Genomic DNA, 24803 nt, shown 5'->3' with positions numbered 1-24803 from the left:
TCCTGTCAGTGAGTATTATAGCTATTCTAATTTTACAGCACAATGTAGTTTAGTGCATCATAAGATTGAGACAATTTATTTCATTCAGATATCGTTGTACGAATACGTAAGAGAAACGACGTTGATGCTATTGTCACATAATAATAATAATAATAATAATAATAATAATAATAATAATAATAATAATAATAGAGATCGAAATAAGTAGGTTTCCAATTGACAAATAAACAAATGGGGGGGAGCAATAATTACTGTATATCACGCTTGCTTTTGGACCGTACCATAATACCCTAAAAAAAAACAACATAATTTTGACCATCATGCACAATAATTACCAGCTACTTAGTTGGCAGCCCTGGTGTAAATACACACACGCGCAGCGGTGAGGCCGGAAGACGGAGCGCGAAGCTCCGCTTGATTGTGTAACGGGCCTAAATCTTTTAAGTAATTCGCTTTTATAATTTATTATACGCTTAATACACGTAATTACTGTCCGATAGTCTTTGTTACCTGGGGACATTAAAATTGTGAAGAAGAACTTATTGTTTCAAACTGCATTTATTCTGTATTTTATTAAAATGTGATCGTATGTTTGATTGCAAGTGTAAAGTTGCTGTGAACGTTCTTGTCAATCATTTCATTAACACTGGCAGCTTAAAAGACAAGAGAAGTATAAGAACAGTGTAAAATTCTTATTAAATTTCAAGTCATAATGGCTGGTGAGGCATCGGTTAAGTTGGAATTGATGTGCAGAAAGGAAATTGATTATGACTTACCTCAGGAAGATCCACTGGAAGGAAAAGGGTGGATATACGAACTGACGACTGACAACAAAGTATTATCTGGGACGGAAGGAGAGCAAACAATAAAGGATGATGCAGCTATGTATTCTTTGAATGAGAAACTAAATATTGATACGGTGAAAGCAGAATTTGCCGTAGAAAATCCTGCATTTGAAAGTGATATAGAAACGCTAAGAAAACTAGTGGTTCAAGACACTTGCACATCGTACTCTAAAGACTCCCAACAATTAACAACAAAAAGTTTAAACTCAGTTCGGCCAGAAAGGTAATGTTCAATTTTTCATCAAGTAATTGGCTCACATTAACAATACGGATACATGAGTTTGGAAAGTTTGTAGGTTAGAAGCAATACTTCATGGCAAATATTTAGTTATGGGATATATCTCGAACGTAAATTACTAATCTGCATGTTAGAAATGGTATGGCACACATAAACTAACTGTATACAAAATTATAATAATAAGATCGATATCTTGAGTGGAAGACCAATCGGAAAACGATCATTAAGGAGTCCTAGGCGCAGATTGGAGGACAAAATTAAGATGGATCTCGCACTGATTGGAATACAAAGTAGAAACTGGATGCAGTTAGCTAAAGATAGAAGGCAGTGGTGAGCTTTTGTGAACGCGGTATTTAACCTCCGGGTTCCATAGGCCATAGAGAGAGAGAGAGAGAGAGAGAGAGGAGATCGATACCATCGCTACAAATCTTATTTAGTTCGTATCTTGATAAAATAATGGTTCTTTATTATTAAGTACACATTTCTCACCAAATTTTCTACTCTTGCATATATTTACAATATGGGTGTTCGACGATACTGTTTTATTTATATAGATACTTAGATAAAGTGACATCGCGATTTTTAAATTTATTCTAAAATTTTCAAAACTTGAATGTGAAATCTGTTATACTGGAACAAAAACTATGGATGCTTGTTATTTTATTCAGGATTTTTTTTCGAATGAGTCTAGCCTCACCATTCTGGAGTGCTTTGAAAGACCTTAACAAAATACAAGATAAAAGAGGATTCTAACCATCAATGGATGCTCATTAATTGTAGATGACCATACACACACAAATTCATTTCATACCGGTACTCATTTCTTTCAAGAAAGTCGACTTTTTATATATTCAGCAATAATTTCTAGGATATAGACATCTATTTCTCCATTCAGGTTCACTTTAGGGTCTTATTGCACGTAGGCAATACAAGAATTATTGTACAAAGAACAATGACCAATATGTGCTGGATGGTCGGTAAAACAAAAAGATAGCTATGTAAATTAGGGCAAGACGCAGGGTGTTGGTCCGACTGGGAGCAAAGGGATGTGTCGGTTAGAGTCAATTAGGTCAACGCAAATAAGTATACACGAAAACAAAGATAGCGCAAAATACTGTATATATCATAAGCCTCCGTATCATACGTGTTGAAAATATATTTGTACGTACTTAAAAAAATATGAGTTACATAGAGAAATGCTTTCATTGCTTGCATATTTGTGTTCCAAAGTAACACAGTACATTAAGAACGTAAATTTCTTACCTATGTGGATTCCTTAACTCCCACTCATTTTTTTTTTCTGTTATGAATTTGCATATTGAATTTTGTTATTCATGTCGCTTGCAGTTGTTGCTATCTATTTTGTGACCGAATTTGTATATAACCCGCACAATACGGTATTATTTAAAATGTTATTAAGAATTAGTTCTGTAAGTTTTATAGTAAACCTCGACCAGTTAATGTTTTCATATTGGTTGGTCTTGTATACAAATTTACACCGTAGAGTTTGTATCTTCAAAGTACGGTACTTCTATGCAAGACACATACAGAGTTTTGAAGAAACTGTAGGCTATGTATCATTATTTGGTTTACAATAACAGGGGAAAAGGAAGTGTTAAAAAAGATGTTAAGAATTTACTCTCTCTGTCATCACGTTAGAAAGATGAAGCTCGATTCGTATACTAATTTATAACAGCAAGTTCACATACACTTATGACTAACAATATATAAAGGGTACTATAGAGGTGAAGGAGCCCAAACTGTTACTAAGTGTAGAGATGACGAATTAATCAAATACGGCCGCTATCAGTATGGAATCCATAGTTTCTAGACGCAGTAGTTCCTGCGCATTGGTATTAATTTTGCTCAATTTTTATAATAATAATTATTATAATTATGATTAAAAATGGCAATTGTATCGGGAATGGACATGGATATTGCAAGAACTTTGCTCTTCTAATTTATTCTTGTCAGTTCCCTTTTTCAAAATATTTTATATAAGTATTCTTTTTTTTCGTGAAGCTAGTGCTTTTTCGCCTGATACATGGAAAAATACAAGTTTGTTTAGTGTTATGTAAGTATTTTTACCTAAACTTGTAAATATATATCTATATATATATATATTTCAGTCTTTCAACATAGCATACAAGAAATATAAAATATAATTCCAAAGTATAGATTATTAGTAATAACCTATTGAGTAACCCAGTTCAATACACAATTATACCACTGATGTATAAACATATTTATAACAATTTTTAGCCATGAGTTCTCCGTACAGTGAGGAAACACCACTCAAATAAATACAAAGGTAGGAAATAATTTGTGACTCATATCTAAGTCCGTTCTTACTTTAAGATCCTCAAAAATTTAAAGTCTTTTACTTATGTCGCAAAATGGCGATGTTTTCAAATTCTAACCCCTATGTTTAAAAGCCGTACGCTCGGCATTAATAGATCCAGATTCAAAACGCGTTACAGATAAAACGATTGGGAATTTTTTATAGCTTATACCTAAGATAATGTTATTCTTTCTTAGATTGTAGAAAATAATAGCTAATTATTTCACTCATCGAATACTGATAAAGTTATTTGAGGTAAAGCCTTAGTTCCTCAGAGCACATAAATGAGAGGTCAAAATTTTTAATAGGTAGAAAACAGAAGAAATTGATAATCTTAGTTTCTGTTATCTGCGAACATACTTGTATCCTTTATATTGTATCAGATAAAAACAAATTATGTGTTTCCCTCAGTTAATACGGATAAGATAATTTCAAGTTATATCCTTTGCGTTGAGAAGCGGAAAAACTTATCAACCACTAGTTCCATAATATTTCAAGAATAAGAATTACATACATTTTCATAACATGTTTTGGATTTGTACCTTTAAATGGAACTGTTCTATAACCAATTTTGCAAAATGAATAACTTATTACTTTTCATTTTTAGTAGTTAAGTGCAAAAGTAAAGAGTTTGTGCCTTCTAGAATTTAGGAATTTGTAAGAATGTCCCTAGCTGGAAAATAAAAAGTAAGTTCTATTTTGTTCTATTCTAAGCGCTTTCCGGATCGATCTTTGTGTTTGCGTTGCTCTAAGCTTATCGTAGAAGTCTGTTTCTGATATCGTTTAAACATGTATCGAACTTTAACAGCTATTGGCAGCTATTTTGCTTCTAACTGAAGATTATGTAATTTCACATCAGGTCTTTGTTACTAAGTGAGTAAAATTAATTTTGTTACTTTGCTTATAGATTTCAGACACATATGAGAATGGCCCTAGATACAAGTTCTGCAGGATTTTTTACTTTTCATTTAAAAGTTGCTTTAGAATAGAAGATTAAGAAGAGATTTATCAGTACGTAGTAACTAGGCAAGTTATCTTTTTTCTCTATAAAATAGAATCTTAATATATTTTAAAAGGGTGCCCGACGTTGTTTTTTTACTCTTAATTTCCTTTAAAAGAAGATGGTCATGACGACTACAGATCGATTTCAAAGCAAGGTTATTCTCAATTATTTTTAAGGGCAGCAGCATTTTCTCAGACAATATCCTCCTAGTATTTTTGAAAAGGGTATTTTATTAACGGCTTTTCGTTCTTCTATTTAGAACTCCCTTAGGCTGACATAATCATTATTTAGGTTGATTTCAGAGCGATGGTAAGTCAATTTTCATTGCTGTGTAATGTTGTACTCGCAAAATGCCAGCAAAACGTTATTTATTTATTTGTTTAGTTTTAAATTAGCTCTCCACAGTCCAGTTTAAGAATATAGTCTTCAATACGAAACTATTAAGTACATCCCGCCTTTCGAACAAAAGTTTCATAGTAGCATAGAGAGATACACTTTTGAGCGGCATTTCATTCTTTAATGCAGGTTTACATTACAAAAGCACAATGATGGCTATGAATCCAAGGTTTTATGAGAGAAAAATGTATGCTGCTCTAAGAAAAACTATTGTCCCCTTTTGTTAGATTTATTACGCGTTTGAACATATTCTGTATTCCAATCGAAAATGCAGGAGCGTGACAGTACAAAGAACCAAGAGAGATGAGAAGGTTATTAAGCCAAGGGTTTATAGTTTACTTGTATATATTTCTTTTAAAAATATATTTTGTTTGCACGTATTTTTTCCTATCTTTAATTTGCACCTTTTCTCAATTTTTTAAATATTTTTTACGGTCTTTTTGCCTTATTCCACCAGCATCTGCGTTTTCTATTATTTTGTCTGTACTCGTGTATTTATAGCATTTACCATATTCCTTACTGTGTTTTTGCACTTAAAGATGTAAACGCTGAGCTATTCGATATAAAATACGGAAGTTGACAGGTGAAGCTTTAAAAATTGTAGTTAAATTTAACCTTTCAAACAGTATTACCAGATGGCGAAAAAAAGTGGAAAGCTGAGATTGTTTTCGATGTTAGTTTTGAAAATACAGACCACCTTTGGTGCTTGTTTCTGGGGTTCGATCTTAGCCCCTGCCAAGTGAACTTTGTGGTGGACAAACACCGTGTGCGTGTATTTTCTGCCATTTCCTCCCACTTTCTTCATTCCACCATTTCATTCATTACTCATCATCACCGCTCCTTTTGCCTAACCGGCATAACCGCGGGACGTAAAACTTAAATATTTCATTTTCCTTATTTGAAAATACAGGTTCTCAAAACTGATAATTTACCAACAAAATGTGGCGTGCTTAACATTTGTTCGTTTAGCTTTTGCAGATAGCTCATAGAGTACTGGTTTTGATGTCGTTTTTAAGCTTATGTATAACCATTTACATAGATTTCCATTATCAAACGGATCTCTTTAATTTATACTATTGTTTCCTTTTAAGATTATAGCCTGCATCCTCACCCTTTCTTTGTCGACTACTTACAGTCTTACATAGGGCACTTGCTCATGCCCTTTTCTTCCTTGTAATTTTCTATTTCCGTTGCCACTCTTTTCTGGTTAGTTATAGCTCAGTAGTTTACGGTTGTGCATTTTGAATGTTGCAGATATCTGAAGTTAAACTCAGTCCCTTTCTCCTTCGTTTCCTTCTATTTTTTATGTTATTTTTTTAAATTTTAAAATTACTCTAAAAGAATATACCTTACACACATGGTAATCCTAAATGAGCTGGAAGTGAATGAAAAAATTACTTTCTCTTCTTTGTCTTCAGTTGAAGTTAATGTTATTATTTGGATAAGTCCTTCGATATCAATAGTATCGTCTTAAAGTGGATAGGATAAAGTTCGAGTTAAAATGGAAATAATGTAAGAAGATACTTCTGTCAGTCAAATGGAATATCATCTAAAATCGGCTTTCTTATCATAAGAATATCATTTGGTTCTTGTTTGTCCTCTCTTGCATTTGATTTGTTGCTACACTAAACACAAACACACCTGGAATCAAAAACATATAATATAACGTTTATTAACAAAACGAAAGTGATGTTCAATTGCTCCAGGTTATTTCCAGAGAAGTTATTTTTTTTATAACAAATTTTCACGTTTTCAATTATAAAGATTTATAATCTGTGCTAAAGTAGTGTACGACATTTTTCTTATTTTCCGTGTGTTTTTCCCACCGACATATTCTTGATTACATGTCTAAGTTCTGAAATTAATTTAATTCAATTTTTTACCATCTGATGTTATCCCATGCTTCTGGATTAGTTTTTTCCTAATATCAATAGTTTTCTAATTTCTAGCAGAATCATAATGAGGGGCCACAACCTCTACCAGAAGGGCGCAGTGCCTCTAACATAGAGAAGTTTTACATACGCTTTTTTATGTTAAATTGGATGATCAACAGTAGTATATAATGTCCTATTAAAAACTGTCGTGGCGCTCAAACTGTACGTTTCGGAACCACATAATTTTATTCCGTTATACTCAATAAAACATCTACATCAAAAATAACGTGAAGACCTAGGAGGTCAAGGGGACTAACTGACTTTTGAATTAAGTTTATTTATGCTCAGGGAATGGATTATCTACAGTGAAATATATAAAATTGGAGGAGAACCGCGATGCAGTTCAATCATTTGTAGATCCTCAAGTGGACTGTGATGTTGTTCTTCTAGTTAGCATATTGTGCTGCGAAGAGTACATTTCTGAATATAAATAAACCTTATTGGAAACGTCATGTATAACTTAGATCCCTTTTATTATGGGGCTCTCATTTGAGCATTGTGAAAACAGTGAACTAAATGTAATTTCGAATTATCTGTAGCCAGATTGAACTATGTAGTTTTTAATGATTTATGATAAATAAGCGTTCTTGAAAACAGTGATAGATAAATTCACATTAAAGGATGATGTAACAATGTAGCAATCTATCATTTATATGGTATTTGAGATACTGGGTTTAAAGTTTTGCACGTACTTGTTGACACCACGAAAATTTAGTTATGATAGTTCAATCTGGTTTCAGATAGCTTGATTACTATTGGTGCATTGCCGCATTATGTATATAGCATTTAACTTGTATCACCTTTATCTATTTACATGACAAGAAACTAGGACATTCTTACCATACATCAGAAATATTTTTAATTCTATACTATCGTGACAGAGTTTGTTAATTATTACATCTTTATTCACTTTGTTTAGTATATCCATTTCATACTGCATTAACAGAAACGATTCAATGTTGTCTTGACTGAGGTTCGCCCTTACTCTAGATTTAATAACCTTGAGTTTGAAAAACGGTCGTTAACAGTTTACTTTTGTTAGAGGGATCGTAAGGAGGAATTTGTACAATTGAAAGTGCTATGTATAACATAAGACATACGTGCGACATTCATATATAATTTTGAACGCACACGTGAGGCAAGACTTGAACTTTTCTTTAAGTTGATTTTTTACATCTCTGGTTCAATATCGTCGCACCATGTTTTCTCTTCATATTCGCTCACAACAACTGCTTTCGATGTTTTGGGTCGAACCTCTGCAAATAACTTTAGTTCGTCAATAAATTTCCCTTTATCTATGCTAGGGCTCACAGATTTTCTTCATTGGTTTTTAGGGTAATTTGAATTTTTAATCAGAAATCGGCCTTGGATCGAAACACACCAAGTCATGGGAAAGGTTTTCTTGTTTCGAATACCGGTTATTCACACTTTGATTTTGTAAAGGACATAGAAAAGACACAATCTGAAACTTTTCTTTTCAGTATTTCCTATGATTTCATGACAGGTCAATTCATTTCACACGATTACACCCTATGAACAGAAATGTTTTACATTATCAAAGGGAAAGGTATGCAGAGTTTATATGAGTTGATCAGAGCGAAACTTGTGTCCCCTCCTCGTCACCTTCCCCTCTCCAGCTCCCAGTATCCCTGCAACGTCCTGCTCCGCGAGACACCCATTCTGTTAGGCTGCTTGTGGCTTACAATGACATTGCTTATGCGAAACCAGTTTTATCTAATTGCCAACACCTAGTTTGAAATGCCTCGTGGGAAATTTCTCTGTAATGAACAACACAGTTTCAGAACTGGAACCTACTAACGAATGCAATATAGATATTTTTAATTTAGTATCCAAGAGAATCGTCTAGGAAATTTAAATGAGATTTTTGTTACTTGTTTAAAGTAATGAAAAATTTGTTAATTAATTCCTTTATATTGTAAGTGAGTGTGATGTGAAAAGTAACGAAATATCAAAACTGTATTGAGGTTGCAATTGTATCATGACATGGCAGCAGACGATTCTGGTACTACTTTCCTAGTGTAATCATCAGCGAATTGGACACCTGCGGAACAATTTCCAATCAAGCAAACGGAGGGAAATAAATAGTATATACCCAGTGCATTCACGAATCTTAAAACAAACAAATCTTGAAAGCTACGGTTGGTAATTACTATTTACAGCTCTTATACGATACAACTACTATACAGTATTCACCTTACCTTCTTCTTCCGAAACAAAACGCAGTGAACGTAACGAAATAATAACTATTTCGTAATAAGCTACCATGTTTATAAATTTGTTTTAATACAGGTACCGTAGCGAGCCATCAAAATTGTCAGAAGGCAGTTTTATAACTTTTATATTTGATAAGAAATGTTTAATCGGATATTTCTGATTAAAGCCTACACATCCAGAATAACAGTGTTACCAACTTCAAATGTGCAGAATATCGCTAGACAACCAAATATTTAAACATGTACAAAATGGCCTGAAATTTATATTGAAAAGTCGAATATAATACAATTCAAAGATAGAATGGTCTTATACTTAGATTACTTTATTTCTGTAGGTTCAAACTTCACAAAAACTATCATGTGGTATTTTACTATATTTGAGCCAACAGCCGTTGCTTGTAGATAGCGTAAATCGTGGGCCTAGGTTAGACCGACGCTGATTTCTTCCGGCCTATTGTCTACCGTGCAGTAACATGTTTAATCATAATCGATATTTAATCTTTTAGTATAATAACTAAAGAAACCATGCTCGTTTCAATTTCTATTGTTTCATTGTTTAATTCTCTTTTTCCTAACAGTCGGGATATACTATTTAGTTTTGTGCTTTTTGGTTAATTTTTAATATGTGTGAATTTTCTTTCGATGATTGCATTTGGCTTTATTACTAATCGGAATTTTTCCAATTATTTACAAATATTTCATAATTTTGTCTTATTAATCCATTTTTATTACTTCTCCTAGTCAGTTAACCACAAAAGTTTATGGAGGTAGGCGTTCTAAGAAGTAGTAGCTCCTTCATCCAGTTGAATTGTTTCAGTTTATGTCTCATAGCTGGACACAGAAAATGACACGCCAGGATATTCCTCCAATTGGAGCAGGAACGAATTAATATTTCGCTATCAGTTAGGGAACCAGTAGATAGATACGATAAATTATATTTACGTTGAGTTCTAAAAGATGAAAATTAATGCAAACAAAATGAATATAATATGTATAATACAGAGAGAGGGAGAAACCATGGAAAGAACAACGAAAGTTTAACTCTTAAGCATAGATAGTCTGCGTTTTCCTCGTGCACCATCTTTCTGTTTTGGGTTTTCGATTCCCTTATTGAATAAATCTTTTTTAGTGGCAATAGTACACATAATTTACGATGTATAATTTCCTGGAAAACAAACTGTAATTCCAGGCTGCGAATCGAACCGAGAACCTTTTGAATGAGTCTCACTCGCTGTCCCCGTAGGTGCACAATCTACGGTGTATGTTTAAGTCTGGCATAAATCATTGTCATGGATTTGCCTCCGGTTTCATTTAAAGTTTGAATTGTATTTATGGTTTTTAAACCGTCTATCCGTTAACGTCTGGCTTTAGAGAAAACTTTGTATCTGTAGATCAAGATCAGGCAAAAGTTAATTCACAATCTTCAGAACTTACTATTGCACCTACATATGTGTAGGACTACCCGAGGATTTGCATTGAGAAAAGCTAAAATATCCAAGCTGGAAGTACTTGAAATGTTTTATTGGCGCACAATGATGCGCATATCATGGACAAAAAGAAAAAGGAATAAACAAAGAGTAAAGGACGATAATGAAAAGCAACAGATCATGAAAATAATAGAAGAAAGAAAAAAACAGCATGCTCCGCCTTCGCATTCCGTTTTGATCACCATGCTGATAGATTGAAAGACAACAGGAAAATCATGCAGAGGAATGACCAGGGATAAGATATATAGACAGTTACGATCAAGAGATGTTATCAAGGTTTAAAACTGATCTCCCAAGGGAGAGAATAGTTTACAAAATTTCCATGTTGCCCACCAACCTATGGTTTGGGTGAACAGGAAGGAGTCGAAGATTTCAAGAATGAATTTCTAAATTTTCGATATTTGTACTAGTTCTTTGAGGAGGATTAGAAAGGTGATTTCGTAAATCTACGAAGCAAGTCCTAACTAATGAAAGAGGTGTTTTCACCAAAACTTCGAAAATGATAGTTGCAAGCTCTCACATGTGTACATCGGTACGATGTGCTATTCTATGAAATAACCCTCGTTGCAATATCGGCTGGTACAAGTTATTTATTTTAACGACAAAACACTCTTTTGCTATTAACAATTTGTTTTCTGCTTTTTTTTTTTTTTTTTTTGTAGATTTCTTAAATTTTATTGACCAGTGGTTAGTGGAGGCTAAGTTTGCTCAAATATCTTCTCTCTTCTGTTTCTTTCTTTTGACTGTGTGAATCATTCCTGTGACAGGAATGTGGTCTTTAAGTAATTGCACCATTTATAGTACCATTTTTTTCACGTAATAATTTACATCTTGATTTAATTTTGCCTTTTTGCACAGTAAATAAAACGGACAAACCAATATTTGCAAGACTGACTCTGTGGTCTGGTGGTAAACGCGTTGATACCTGAAATAAATGGTCGTGGGTTCAACTCGCGGCTGGTGAAACATTTTCTTTCTAGATATGTTTCTATATGTTCACATATATTATTAATATTTGTTTTCTTGCATTTCTCGTATGTTGTTTTAGATCATGTGTTCATGGATTAGGGTAGCTTAAATCAGGTTTCGTTATACATGCTTACACTTTCGTATCTTATCTTTAAAATGGACTTCTACATCTTCACATTTATTAATAATGATTTATTTATTTCGATTTTACTGGTCATGTGTTAGTGGTAATTAGTAGGAATATGTTCACATAAAATTTAGAACGATGCCATAGCACAATTCTTTTACACACCAATGCGTTGCTTTTCCTTTATTCAGATTATGCAGCTGAACTTTTTACTCACTGTTAGTGCCGGTAGCATCAGTTTTCTGAACGTACTCGTTCTGTCAAATCACGTGTCTGGCCACACATTATGTGTCAGCACGGTTAGGGTTTTACACTGACCCCTCTTCAAAGCGGATCGATTGAAACGAACCATTTGTGGTGTTAATATTTGTCATTATAGGACGGAAACGGTAACTACCAGTAATAAACGGTTTGAACAACCGATTGAGGGTTTGGAGTAGACATACAACTCACAGCATATTACCAAACAGGAAGTTGTTGAAAGATTCTAAACAGGTAGTTTCAATACTGATTTCTGTAGAGTAAGGACGATAAGGGATATTGAGATACGGTTTCATGCAATTCATTTAGCTTCTCAAGAATAGCCCCATCTCCTCCGTTAACCCTCTATTCAAACGGAAAGCATTTCAAGTTAGCCATTTCCGGTTTCAGCATGTACAATTACAGAACTGAAATGTGACAGATATCCAAAGGCAATTTTCTGCCAACAATTGAATGTTTAAATTGAACATATCATGATTACCCACAGAACCTTATATGAAACGAACATGGTTCAAATTTACTATTAAAACCGATTTCAATATTTTCAACTTTTATTGCCATAGAACAAAAACAATAGCATATAACCAGATTCAGTTTTATGCAAGCGTCTGAATACAATATATAATGACAATTCGCGACACTGTCAAATACGTAAGTTGTTCAAGTTTGCCATTAGATTCAATTTTAATACTTATTTTCATAGAGGAAGAATGCTAAAATCTATGAGGTTGCAGTTTATTGTAATCGATTCTCTTTTTAAATACTATGTTCACTTCCTGCGTTGAAGTTCAGTCAAACTGGAAGTGGTTAGAATAAACCGTTTCTTGTTTCAATGTTAATCGTCAAAAACAAACACAGTAATAGATAGTGAGAAGCATTTTTTAAAGCGTTTTAGCATCTTAAACATAACTCTACTATTCACAGCATTATATTACAACATGTGCTTCGAACTTACTATTACTTCTGGTTTGAATACTGATTTCCGTAAAGCAAAAATGGTAAGAAATATTGAGATCTGGTTCTGTTCAATCGTTCAACTTGCCGAGAGAACTATCCGTCTTTCTCGTTGAAGACCTGTTTAAACCGGAAGCCATTAAAATTATCTGTCCCCTGTTTCGACATTTATCATTATAAAACGAAAATGGTAACAGGTATCGAGGAACTGTTTTATTTCAAATTATTAGTATTCTTGCCATCTGATTTCCATATTGAAAAAACTATAAGATGTAGAGAAGCTCTTCTCTGATCGGGATCAGCGTCCCAACGATACGTTATATTTCCTTCCTTAACTTTCTATTCAATTTCGAAGTGCTTGAAATTAACGATTTTTTCAACATTTATCTCTATAAAAGTAAAACAGTAACGCATAGCTAGTAATAGTTTTTGAGATTGATTGAGCTTCCAAGAAACAGATTCTATCTTCGATCTTTTTACTCGATATCAACCAGTTGTTACAAATGTTGAAATTTAAGTATTTTATTCGCATATTTCAAAAACCTTAGTTTCAGACCGTGATACGATATTCACTTGTTTAATTTGGGTAAAGTATAACCCTTGTGATACACCCCACCAGGTTGATACAGTTAGTCATACATTAAATGGTTGTGTCTATGTAACAGATATTTGGCAGAAGTTATGTTGATTGTAAAAAAATAATGCCACCTTCACAGTTTGTCCTTCACTGCCATCAGTTTAAACCTTTATCCTGTTTGAAATGTTATCCTAGTAGAAATGAATGCTGTTATTTTGATCTTCAGCCAATGATGTATAACATGGCAACTTTTTACTATTCCGATATTTACGTTGGTTATTTCACACATTCCGCTAACACCGTATCACTTCTTCATAAGCGCAAATATTTTACAAATTTTGTATCTTCTTGAACTTGATCATGCTAGTTATCTTAGAGTAAACAACGTGTTTCTGTGAGATTTTTAACCTTTCTTTGTTTCCTTATTTCCATTTGTATGCAATATTTTGCCTGATTCATTCCTTGTACTAACTGGCTTATAAAGAATAGCTGGAGGTATTAGCTCTGTACTAAAGCCGAGGTTTTATAATAAAAGCTTAAGTTCATGTGTTGGATTCCCGTTTGGTTCAATTTTTCTTTATATAATAATATATTTCTTAGTGTATGAATATTTATTTCCATAAAGTTACGTCCCGTTCATTAAATTTATTGTAGTTTGTAAAATATTAAGGATTAATACTAGTAATATCACTTTGTATGAGACATTTGCTTTGGATTTATAATAATTTATGTAATTGTTAGCTGTTGCTGTAATCAGTGGAATAAGTTGTTAGAATATACCTATCACATAGCTACAGTTTTACTCGCAATCGATCAGAAAGGTAAAAATATCTGTTGACCAGATTTACAAAATGTCATCTCAACTGTAAACAATTCCCAAGTAAGACCAAATTGAGAAAAGGATCATTTTCTTTTCTATCTCACCTTCAATTAAACTTAATTGTCACAAGGCGAGATTATCGATTTATATCCCTTTCCACCCGTTCGACTTTATTTATTTTTTAAAAAAAAGAACAGTAAACAGAAAAGGGTTTTACTAATCTAGTATGATGTACCGATCCTCATAAATGTGGTTTAGTTTTCTGTTTTAAACTAATAGCTTTCGGAAAATGTAACCTGCACAATTGTGCGTGTTCTGCTGATATTGGATATGTTGGTGATCATATCTATGTGTACAGTTTTGTACATGAAAGCTGAAACTGTTAAAGGTGCTTCTTAACACACAGGGAGAAAACTCGTTCAATTTTCATTAACTTACTTAGCGTGTTATGAAACAAAAGAAAGTTTACGTTGCTATATATAGTTAAAATTTGCAACAGGAAGACATCACATATTTTTACACATATAACGAAATCGATATGTCTATGATTTGCGGGTCACGTCGCTCCTGTCAGTAATACGGAGGGGAACCGTAAAATTCTTGTGAAAAGTTAGTAGGTCAAAAAATATTATATAATAGGATACTCTTAGAATGGTGATGATAATCCAAGTTTGCATGGTTTAGTGTAGGAGATATTCTGTTGAGAACTTACATTTATGAGATGTGGGACTTCGAGTTCCGATAGTCATTTGGTAAATGAGTTTCGTAATATAGAGTTTAAGGTGAAGTGTACATGTTTTTTCTTGAGATTTTAATATTTGGTGCTAAAAGTACAGTTTGCAAATTACTATGAAAACTTCAAAGCAAGGTCACGTTTGTTGCAAATAATGAACTCTTTCAGACTTCATTCATAATTTCGCGTGCGTGTGGTCAGTGTGTTGTAGCAGGTTGTCGCACGTGATCACGAGTGTGCGATATCTGCAACAGTCTATGCAGAAAACCAATGTTTAATTGAACTTTCAAATTTCGCAGATCGTTCTGTAAATACAACATGGAGCAAGCTTTTGCTTATTGTCCCTGATTCAGGATTTGTGCAGGAGCTCGATCATAATTCCTACTTTAATGAGATATGGACCAATTTGAAGACGCAAAAAAAAGGGACTTTCTCCGAGATAATAATCTTTATACTTTGTTCGGAATGTGTTCGTATAGTCCGAAGAAATTTTCTTGAAACTTTAAGTCGAGAAAGCCTAGGGGGTGCCTTACAGGAACCCTAGTCCATTTTTGATGCAATTATTCTTGACAGATGTTTCGTCGCGGGTCTTCCGCTCCAGAGTTCTATCTCTTTGTAATATGGCCCGTGATTGAGTTGTTCATACGTTTCATCTTACTTCAGAAAAAAATAGGGTTATTTTTTATATTGACGTAATGACGCAAAGGCAGTGATGGGTAAATTCCCGGGAATTTATGTCCAATCACAAATAAAATTGCATCCTGTTACTATATTATAATTTAAAAGTAAAATTCGTTTTTGATCACAGTATATTATTATTGTTTTCCCCAGAGGAGTCTTTAAAGTGTATATTCTAAACGATGTTATGTTATTTTATTACAATTAGGGAGTACTCATAAGTGGATATTTATTTACAATATGTTCTATGAAAGTAAATATGTTTCAAGAATGGTAAGTCCACTTACTTTCAAAAAATTACCGCCAAAAAATTAAAATTTACATTTAAGTAGATTTTCTAAACTTGACTCTACTACTGATATAGAAATATTAAATTTTTAAATGTTATAAACAAATTAGGTTGCGTAACTGAATAAAGACACATGTCCCACCATTTTGTCGACATTTGCGCATAAATATGTATGTTCACAATATCTGCAAGATACTTTCTTATCTTTATAATTTAGCATTGAACATTGCCGCACACGACCTTCCTTAATACCTATTTCTCGAAATTTCATGGATTAATTCACATGTAAGAGAAGTCCGAGTACCTTTTCAGAAATTTGGGTCAGAGACAGGAGACAGACCGACGTCTATTACTAACTGGTTCACGGTTTATTAATAGTACTTCATCTCTATTTCTACTTAATTCTACATTACTTTACAAAATGGTTCCTTTTTATAATTTGTAAATAGTACTTTGCTAATTTTGGCTGGTGTTTAGCTTTGACGGGCCATCTTTTGCGCCTACTTTTTGCGATATTCTAATTCGGTTGTTTTCTAATTCGAATGCGGTCGTTTTCTGGTGTTGTATGTTAAATTACGTTACCAGCATTAAATTCAGACAGTATTCTCCAGCGCGCGTTAGCGAGTGAAGGCAGAGTAGAACCCCGCAGGGCACGTTGTTTTCTATCTTCGTTACCAACAATTGACTTTCCTTTTTCACATAAATCACTTCTATTTATCTTTACGGTTTGTACAAATCCCCTACTGTTTTAAAAAAATTGTGTTCGATATTTTCTTGACTTCTTAAACAGGATTATAAACTAGTTTTTGCTAGTTTTGGGCCCCCAATACTAAACAATTACTCTACTTCTTAGTGCAAATCAATATGGAAATTAAAACTCATATTATTTTTTATATAAAATATAGTCAAAGAATTTTAAATTTTTTAATCTCCAAATTCTTTTAAACCTAGAAGTAAATCATAATATATTAAAATAATATAATTAGTCATACGGTTGTTATAATTTGGAAGATAAAGTAAAGAAATTGGGATAAATTCCTTGTCGGGAATTTGTAGGCCGGGAAATATTCCAATTTTTTAAATTCCTTCCCACTGGGAACATTCCAACTGCCCATCACTACCCAATTAGTGCCTCTTAGGCACCGTGGTAAATTTTAATGCCGTTATTCTTAATAGATATTTTGGTCCCGTGTCCTGCATTCTAGAATTATTCTATCTCTTTGAAATACACTGTTTGCGTTTCCTAAACATATTTTTTACTTTACCTCAGAAAGAATAGGGTGTTTTTTTTATACTTATGTAAAGGCCCAAGGGGTGCCTCTGAGGCTGCTATTGAAATGTTCCATTTTCTAATTATTTGATACTATTCATTGAGAAATGATTTCATAAAAAAGTAATGACGAATCTTTTCTATTAACGACGGAAAATACAAATGGTCGGGTTGAATTCAGGTAGCTTGTGTATGCAGCAGGGAGCCTCGGAGGCACCTCTTGGGCCTTTCAAAATTAAAATTAGCATTGGCTTTCTCGGGTTAAGTGTAAGATACTTTTGTAGTTTTTATGTTGTAATGGTTTATAAATATCCAGTGTTCATGATAATATTAGGCATATAGTATTATATAATTTTTGTTCCGTCAAGTTTGTGTTTAAGGAAGATATATTATGTATAAGGCCCTTAAAAGTACGTAGAGATACTTAGTGAAGACATACATAGTCTTCTCCGCTGAGTATTCTGTTGTAGTAGCTCGGGAATGAAACATGGAATATTAATGTGAATTCCGGAGGAGGAAGTAGTGATTCCTCGATGTTTTCCCATGAAGTAGAATGCTCCATATAAGTAAAGAAGCACGTTTGAAAACTATAATGGCGTTATTTAAAAAAGAAATGATGAATAAGTTTTGCTTCCCATTAGTTAAGTCTCAAGTCGTATACTACAAGCTTTTGTGCTGTTTTTACGTTGCATGTGTTAAAACATATATATAAGTCTATAAGTTGTTTGGAAGTAACATGGATTTACAGAATAATCAGGGGCGTCATTTAGAGGGTGCAGGGAGTGGCGTTTGTCCCACCCTGAGTTTAAAATGTATATAGATTTTATCAATAGAATAGTAGTAAATCAATGAGAAACGCGAAATTTTATTAATATCGAGGGGTCTTGCTCCCCCAAGCAAAATCTGAAATGAAGCTCCTGATGGTAAATTCAGAATGTCCTCTTGAAATCGTAGTTTTCTTAAAAATCATGTATGCTAGCAAATTTGTTATCACTTAACTGCATCAGAGAATACATGATGGAGTTCTATATATTACATATTAATTTTATATCATATGTTATATTTATAAGTAAAGACATGTATGGAAATTGCTCGTTTTCATGTCGTAAGGTGTTGATCACTTGCTCACTGATATTGATTAGAGATTTTATATTACAAATTTCACCTACCTACCCTAATCTACTCATCAGATACATTGGTTTTCGCTTAGAATTTAAATCTGTTCTCTTTCTCGTATGATCTTCATTGTAATGACAGTAACGAAAAAAGAAAAGAAGCTTTCTAGCTAAAATACATGTCCTGCTACCTGCAATGTAAAATTTAATTTCAATTGATTTACTCTTGTCCGTAGCTAATGCCATATTAGCTAGATGTCGAGTTAGTTCACTGAGATACATCGTCGCATGAAAACCAGAGGAACGTAACATTTTAATGTGTCCCGAGCTCGACTGAGAGTCGTACCAGGACACCTCATTCGTGTTCCAACCCAGCAGGGAAATGCTGTTTTCCTATTATGGTGTCATTGAAATTGTAAGTTGAATATAAAGTCTATCCACATTATGGATTCACTATTATGTTTTAATTTTTTTAAATTATTCTTTTCTGTAGCTTATAAGTACTGTTTGAACTTAAAAAGAAGTAAATTTCTTATCTGTCTGCGCTTCCGATGCTATACTCGGTGACGATGTCCGTCAAAAATCTATAGTAATGTTCATCATTTGTGTCTCTCCGAACTTTACATATCTGGGATACGTGTGTTCGGTGCCCGGTTACAAATCGAGACAGGGCTGTATCCTGGAAATATAGGGGCTCAAAACTTGTAACAGAACGTAACTTCAAAAATGCGGTTTTCATTTATGTTTGGACACAATTTTTAAAGCCTCACTTGGTGTAAACGGAACGTAACGCCATCTGTTCTTCTTGTCTATCGTCTGTTGTAATGCAGCTCAATTACGATCGTATTAAATTCACATCTTTCTAAGCAAACAATATTTTTGTCTTCTGGTTTGAAAGCCTACGAAAATACCTTCTGGTTCTTATGCGACGATGTGCAGATTGTTCATCTCTTCCCTTTTGAAGGTTCTATTTCCCAAAACACTGATGCACGCGTCTGTTTTTCAAAAGTTAAAGAGCTAGTTTGAAACTGAACTCTCTCTAAAGAGAGAGACCCGTCAAAATATAATTTTTCACGTAAAAATTTAATTTTCTTCCCGTCCTTATGATAACCATTTTTATATAATGTGATGCATAACATTTTAATATGATTCATATCACATTTCTTGCATTTTTTGCTTTTCGTCGTGTAACATTTAAACGCCATTTTAACTTTTGTATTAAAAACAATAATGACTAAAGTGTATCACGATGCCGATAACACTCGCGGGCATTGTTTCAAAAAAAAAGTAATAGCATGTTTCCAAGCCGCGTATAGAATTTAATGTCTCTGAATGGAATTACACCAGGTTATCAGAAATTTGTATGGTTTGAGCAGAAACGTACAATAGCACTAGTAATAACCCAATGGTTACGAAGGTATGAATGCTTGTCCACATTACCTTAACGTGGACTTCTGGAATCACAATGCCACGTATTTCATATAAACAGATAAAAATTACGAGAAATTAGATACTCGCCGCCACTCAAGAGTGTGTACTTATTAAGAGGGCTTAAGTAAGTATCAGATGGAACCGCGTATCTATATATCAATAGACGCAAAGATTGTATTACGTATTAAAGTTTAGTATCTCAAAGTATCAGACTATATTAAAAACACCTAGAGATTGGTGTACTGATTCAAATCACATATTTTGTGCAGTATTATAGTTTTCCCTTGTTTCTTTGTCAACATCATTTTTTTGTAGCGGCAATTGCAACAAGATTGTTAAATTTTGTGACACAAAAATTAATGATATATCAATATTTTAGTGTTAATGGATCTCTATTTTCACTGATAATAATGAAATATTTATTCCATAGCACAAGACATATATATACGTTCACATGTACTTAACTCTGATATCGTATATATAAATAATTGTACAGTTTGATATACTAAATCAAATTACACAGTTTTATTTCGAGAATAGATAGATGTGGAAACACCTCGACAGTTCTCGGATCCATATTTCTACAATCTCTCATGTAAATGAAAATTAAACATAATTTTATCTTGAAATATAACGAATGATTTCATTTTTGATTGTTACATATTAATCAACTCAATTCAATTTTCCTCTTTTATTGAACTCGTTGCAGGCGCTACAACGAATATGGTCTTCAAAGAGAAGCGAATTCGTTTATTATATTAAAGGAAGCCATTTGTCATTCAGATATCGTACATTCAAGTTTGGCTACACACATCCACGAAGGAGAAAAACCCCACACACTCAAAGAATGTAGAAAAGGATTTAGTGACCGTTCAAATTTGGCGAATCACACGTTAATCCACACAGAAGAAATGTGTCACACATGTCAAGAGTGTGGAAAGGGATTTAGTCAACGTTCGCACTTGAGAAGTCACATGTTAATCCATCCCGGAGAAAAGTGTTACACGTGCGCAGACTGTGGAAAGGGATTTAGTGTACGTTCCAAATTGGTGAAACACATGTGGATCCACAAAGCTGAAAAACGTCACACTTGCATACAGTGTGGTAAGAAATTTAGTCAACGTTCTCACTTGTCAAGTCATATCTTAATACACACAGGACAAAAACCTCACACATGCGTAGAGTGTGGAAAGGGATTTAATAACCGTTCGCACTTGTCAAATCACTTCTTAATTCACACAGGGGAAAAACCTCACACATGCTTGGAGTGTGGAAAGGGATTTTATCAACGTTCGCACTTGTCAAGTCACATGCTAATCCACAATGGAGAAAAACCTCACACATGCGTAGAGTGTGGAAAAGCATTTTATCAACGTTCGCACTTGTCAAGTCACATGTTAATCCACAAAGGTGAAAAGCCTTATACATGCATGTGTGGAAAGGGATTTAGGCAACTTTCAACCATAGTACGACACATGAAGATTCACACAGGTGAGAAATTTCATACGTGTGAGCATTGTGGTAAACAATTTTCAGTACGTTCTTCCTTGGCAAGACACATTTTAACCCACACAGGAGAAAGGAATCACACATGCAAAGAGTGTGGAAAGGGATTTAGACAAAGTTCTCAACTGTCAAGTCATATTTTAATTCACACAGGAGAAAAACCTCACACATGCGTAGAGTGTGGAAAGGGATTTAAGCAACGTTCCCACTTGGCAAATCACATCTTAATCCACAAAGGAGAAAAACCTCACACATGTCTTTGCGGAAAAAGATTTAGTCAACGTTCAAACCTGGTAACGCATATGAGGAAACACAGAGGTGAAAAATTTCACACGTGCGAAGATTGTGGTAAGGAATTTTCACTACGTTCAAGCCTAGCAAGACACATGTCCACCCATACGGGAGAAAAACCTCACAAATGTAAAGAGTGTGGATATGGATTTAGTCATAGTTATGACTTGACAAGACACATGTTAATCCATAAAGGAGAAAAACCTCACACATGCCAAAAATGTGGTAAGGGATTTCGTCAACGTTCACACTTGTCAACTCACATGTTAATTCACATAGGTCAAAAACCTCACATATGCTAGGAGTGCAGAAAAAGGTTTAGACATCGTTCAAATTTGGAAACACAGCTTAATCCACACAGGTGAAAAACGTCACTAATGTGAAGAAGGATTTGCGGTACTTCTACCTTTGGGTAATAACAGAATAATCCGCACAGCACAAAAACCTCACATGTGCAATGAGGTTGAAAAAGTGGTTTAGTCGTCGTTTAAGTTTGTCTGCACATCTCGATACACAGTTGAAAATTCTCATAGGAGCCAAGAGTGTAGGAAAGGGTTTAGTTTGAGTTAAAGAATGACAAGACATATAACGACACAGATGTAAAAATTTTAATAGTACAATAATTTTTTTTTCGCATTCAAATCTGACGACACAAATTTGAATATAGATAAGTAAATTTTGACACATGCGATGAGTGTAGAAGAGTATTTGCTCTACCTTCAAATTTTCCAAGGCATTTTAACCGACAGATGAAAATCTTTTATACGGCAGGCTTCGCGTGAAAAGATGATGAATACGAAGCATGAATTTTGCAAAGCAAATGTTAAAATGCACAGGGGAAACATTACTACAGAAATGAAGAAAGTAAATCGTTCTAAATGGCTAGGGCTGATTTCATTGGAGTTCATATTTCGCAGCAGATTTATTAATACAGATGTGGAGGATTGTACGAATCAAAACTATGAGGAATGATTTAGTCTAAGTTTAGTTTCGGAGAGACATTCCATACAGGTATAAAAAAATGGTTGGGCAAAAGTGTGAAAAGCGTTTACTGGTATTTTTTACTTTGTTAGTGGAAATATAGCAAAAGATATGTGACGCGATTTACTAATATATCATGCCCGGATTTGAGAGAATTTAGTCAAGTTACACACATGGCAACACATGTAAGTGCGAAACATCAAAATTCTCAATAGTGTGGGACAAAATTCGTATATATGTCGTTCCTTAAGACAAATGTTAAAATACAAATGACAAACTTTCTACGTGTTAAGATTGTTGCAAGATATTTTGTCGAAGTCACAAATCTAAGAGATTATAGCATAATGCACAAATAATAGTAATAGTAATCACAGTAAATATCACAATTATATTATTATCTAGTTGATAAGAATTATTCACAGCTGACTGAAGTTTATTGACTAAAATTACGTCGTAATGCAGAGTTATATTCTCCTTCAGAATTAAAGAAGTCTGCGGGAGTATCAGTATCTCGCTTTATAGTTTAGGAAACCTGTTGAACAGAGAAAGTTGAGGTATTGAATGTATATGATGTGTTATATGAAAAAAGAATGTCACGTGTTTGTGTCAAGGAATTTGTAAATGAAATTCTGAGATTAGCGTTTCGGACAAGAGTTTTCCATATTTGAGTGATACAGATATTCGATGTCTGATTTTATGACGAATATTAACGAGTTGAATATTTAGTGTTCGTAATAGTTTGTGTTTTGTCATCGCACTTGAGTGAGGCAAACAAATGCGTAAAATTGCAAGCAACAAATTTGGAACAAAGTTAATGCGAGATAAGTTCCTAGGAGCTACCATTTTCCAGATGGACCAATAATATTAAAATTTTGGTAAAGTTATTGCTCTATAGGAAGTTGCTAGATATGAGATGTTTCGTAATTATGTTAATCTGTTCAGAGGTATTAGAAAACGCGTTGAATGCTTAGTGAAAGTGTTTGTATGTTCTGTGAAAGTTGGTCTTGTGTCAAAGGTAAGTCTGAGTATTGATTCTTGAGATAGCCAGATCGTTTATGTTGTATGAAGTGTGCAAATATTTTTTTTTACGGCTAATGTTACGCATTTTTATCGGGTTGAACTTTCAGAAGACATGTGTTACACCAGGAGTTAATATTACCAATGTCGCTTTGAAGCAGCTCGGGGTCCACTATTTTGTATACTTCTCTGAAGAATTTGCAGTCTTCTGGAATTAAGACCATTCTCCTAAAATTTGAGTTGAAGCAGCTAGTCGAGTCATTCATGTTCAATATGAATACGAGTGTTTGAATTAAGCTTCCGTGTGCGTCTCTGGATGTTAGGCTTAGAAATTGATCATACCAAGACGACTCTAGTGCGACCTTGCATATAGTTATTCACCAATTATATAAGTGGACCATGAACAGAGAATAGTGGAAATTTTGTAAGTTAGATAAGAATGGTTAATGGAATTGAAGGCACTAGATAAACCGAAATAGATGGCGCCAAGTTTTGCATTGTTGGAAACACTGCACAGCGTGATTAAATGTCAATGAGGTTAGTGTGGCAAGAGCTATAGACATGAAATCATGTTGAGCTGTGTTAAGATCGGGAGAGGTGAATTTGAAAACTCTGTCTTTGATAATTTTCCCGCAGACGATCGATGTGTCTGAGAGAAGCGAGCTGTTGCTTTAGGATGACATGTGATCTTTCAATCCAGATTTGTCAATGGTAGACACGTGGTGTTTTCCAAGAAGAGGGAAAACAGCTTTCCCTGAAACTTTTATTAAAAATAAGCGAAGGTGCAAAAGAAATAATAGTTGTTGTCGAACACAGAAAGGCCTAGCTTATATTGTCCGTGCGAGAGGCTCTCTGAGGCCGGAGAGAAAATAAGACCAACTCATCCTCTATAGAACTTATACAGATAAATGAGGTAACGAATCAAAAAGGGAGGAACGTTCATTCTGCTTTTTAGAATTTTGTTAAAAAGCTATTAATTAAAATTTTGTTCTTTCTTCATCTTCTGCACTTGATACATAATTGTACATCAGAGGATGTGTGCTACAAGTTTAGACCAACCTCTGATAAGAACCAATTCCTGTTTAGTGTTGTTGATACTGATGTCTGAATTTCTTCAATATAATAGGTGTTTACAGCTCAATGTCTTATATTTAAAAAAATTATATAAATCAATATATATTCATTTGGAAATACACGCCACAGTTTGCAAGTCTTTTTCTTATTTGGGAATGTGTTTCGAGTCTCTTTAACGTGCCATATCGGAAATTCCATCGTTTTTAATTTATGAACAGTGCAAAATCTTTTA

General features: G+C 33.9%; 1 protein-coding gene across 1 annotated transcript; it reads left to right on the top strand.

Moving 5' to 3' along the window:
* Nucleotides 1–366: 366 nt before the first annotated feature.
* Nucleotides 367–24109, top strand: LOC145670515 (uncharacterized). The gene is made up of 2 exons (XM_081739273.1): nt 367–1068; nt 20412–24109. The coding sequence occupies exons 1-2, from the start codon at nt 713–715 to the stop codon at nt 21799–21801; spliced, it is 1746 nt and encodes a 581-aa protein (XP_081595399.1). The 5' UTR covers nt 367–712; the 3' UTR covers nt 21802–24109.
* The last annotated feature ends 694 nt before the right edge of the window (nt 24110–24803 follow it).

Source organism: Thermobia domestica, chromosome 14 (genome assembly GCF_964235325.1).
Source record: "Thermobia domestica chromosome 14, izTheDome1.hap1.1, whole genome shotgun sequence".
NCBI classification, from domain to species: domain Eukaryota; kingdom Metazoa; phylum Arthropoda; class Insecta; order Zygentoma; family Lepismatidae; genus Thermobia; species Thermobia domestica.
Note: the sequence above shows the minus strand (reverse complement) of the source record. Positions and strands in the feature narration are given on the sequence as shown.

What these genes read in the sequence shown, in the direction of transcription:
- LOC145670515 (XM_081739273.1), top strand. Translation starts at nt 713, where the DNA reads ATGGCTGGTGAGGCATCGGTTAAGTTGGAATTGATGTGCAGAAAGGAA. An exon ending in AACTCAGTTCGGCCAGAAAG is followed by an intron (nt 1,069 to 20,411) that starts GTAATGTTCAAT and finishes AACTCGTTGCAG; the next exon opens with GCGCTACAACGAATATGGTC.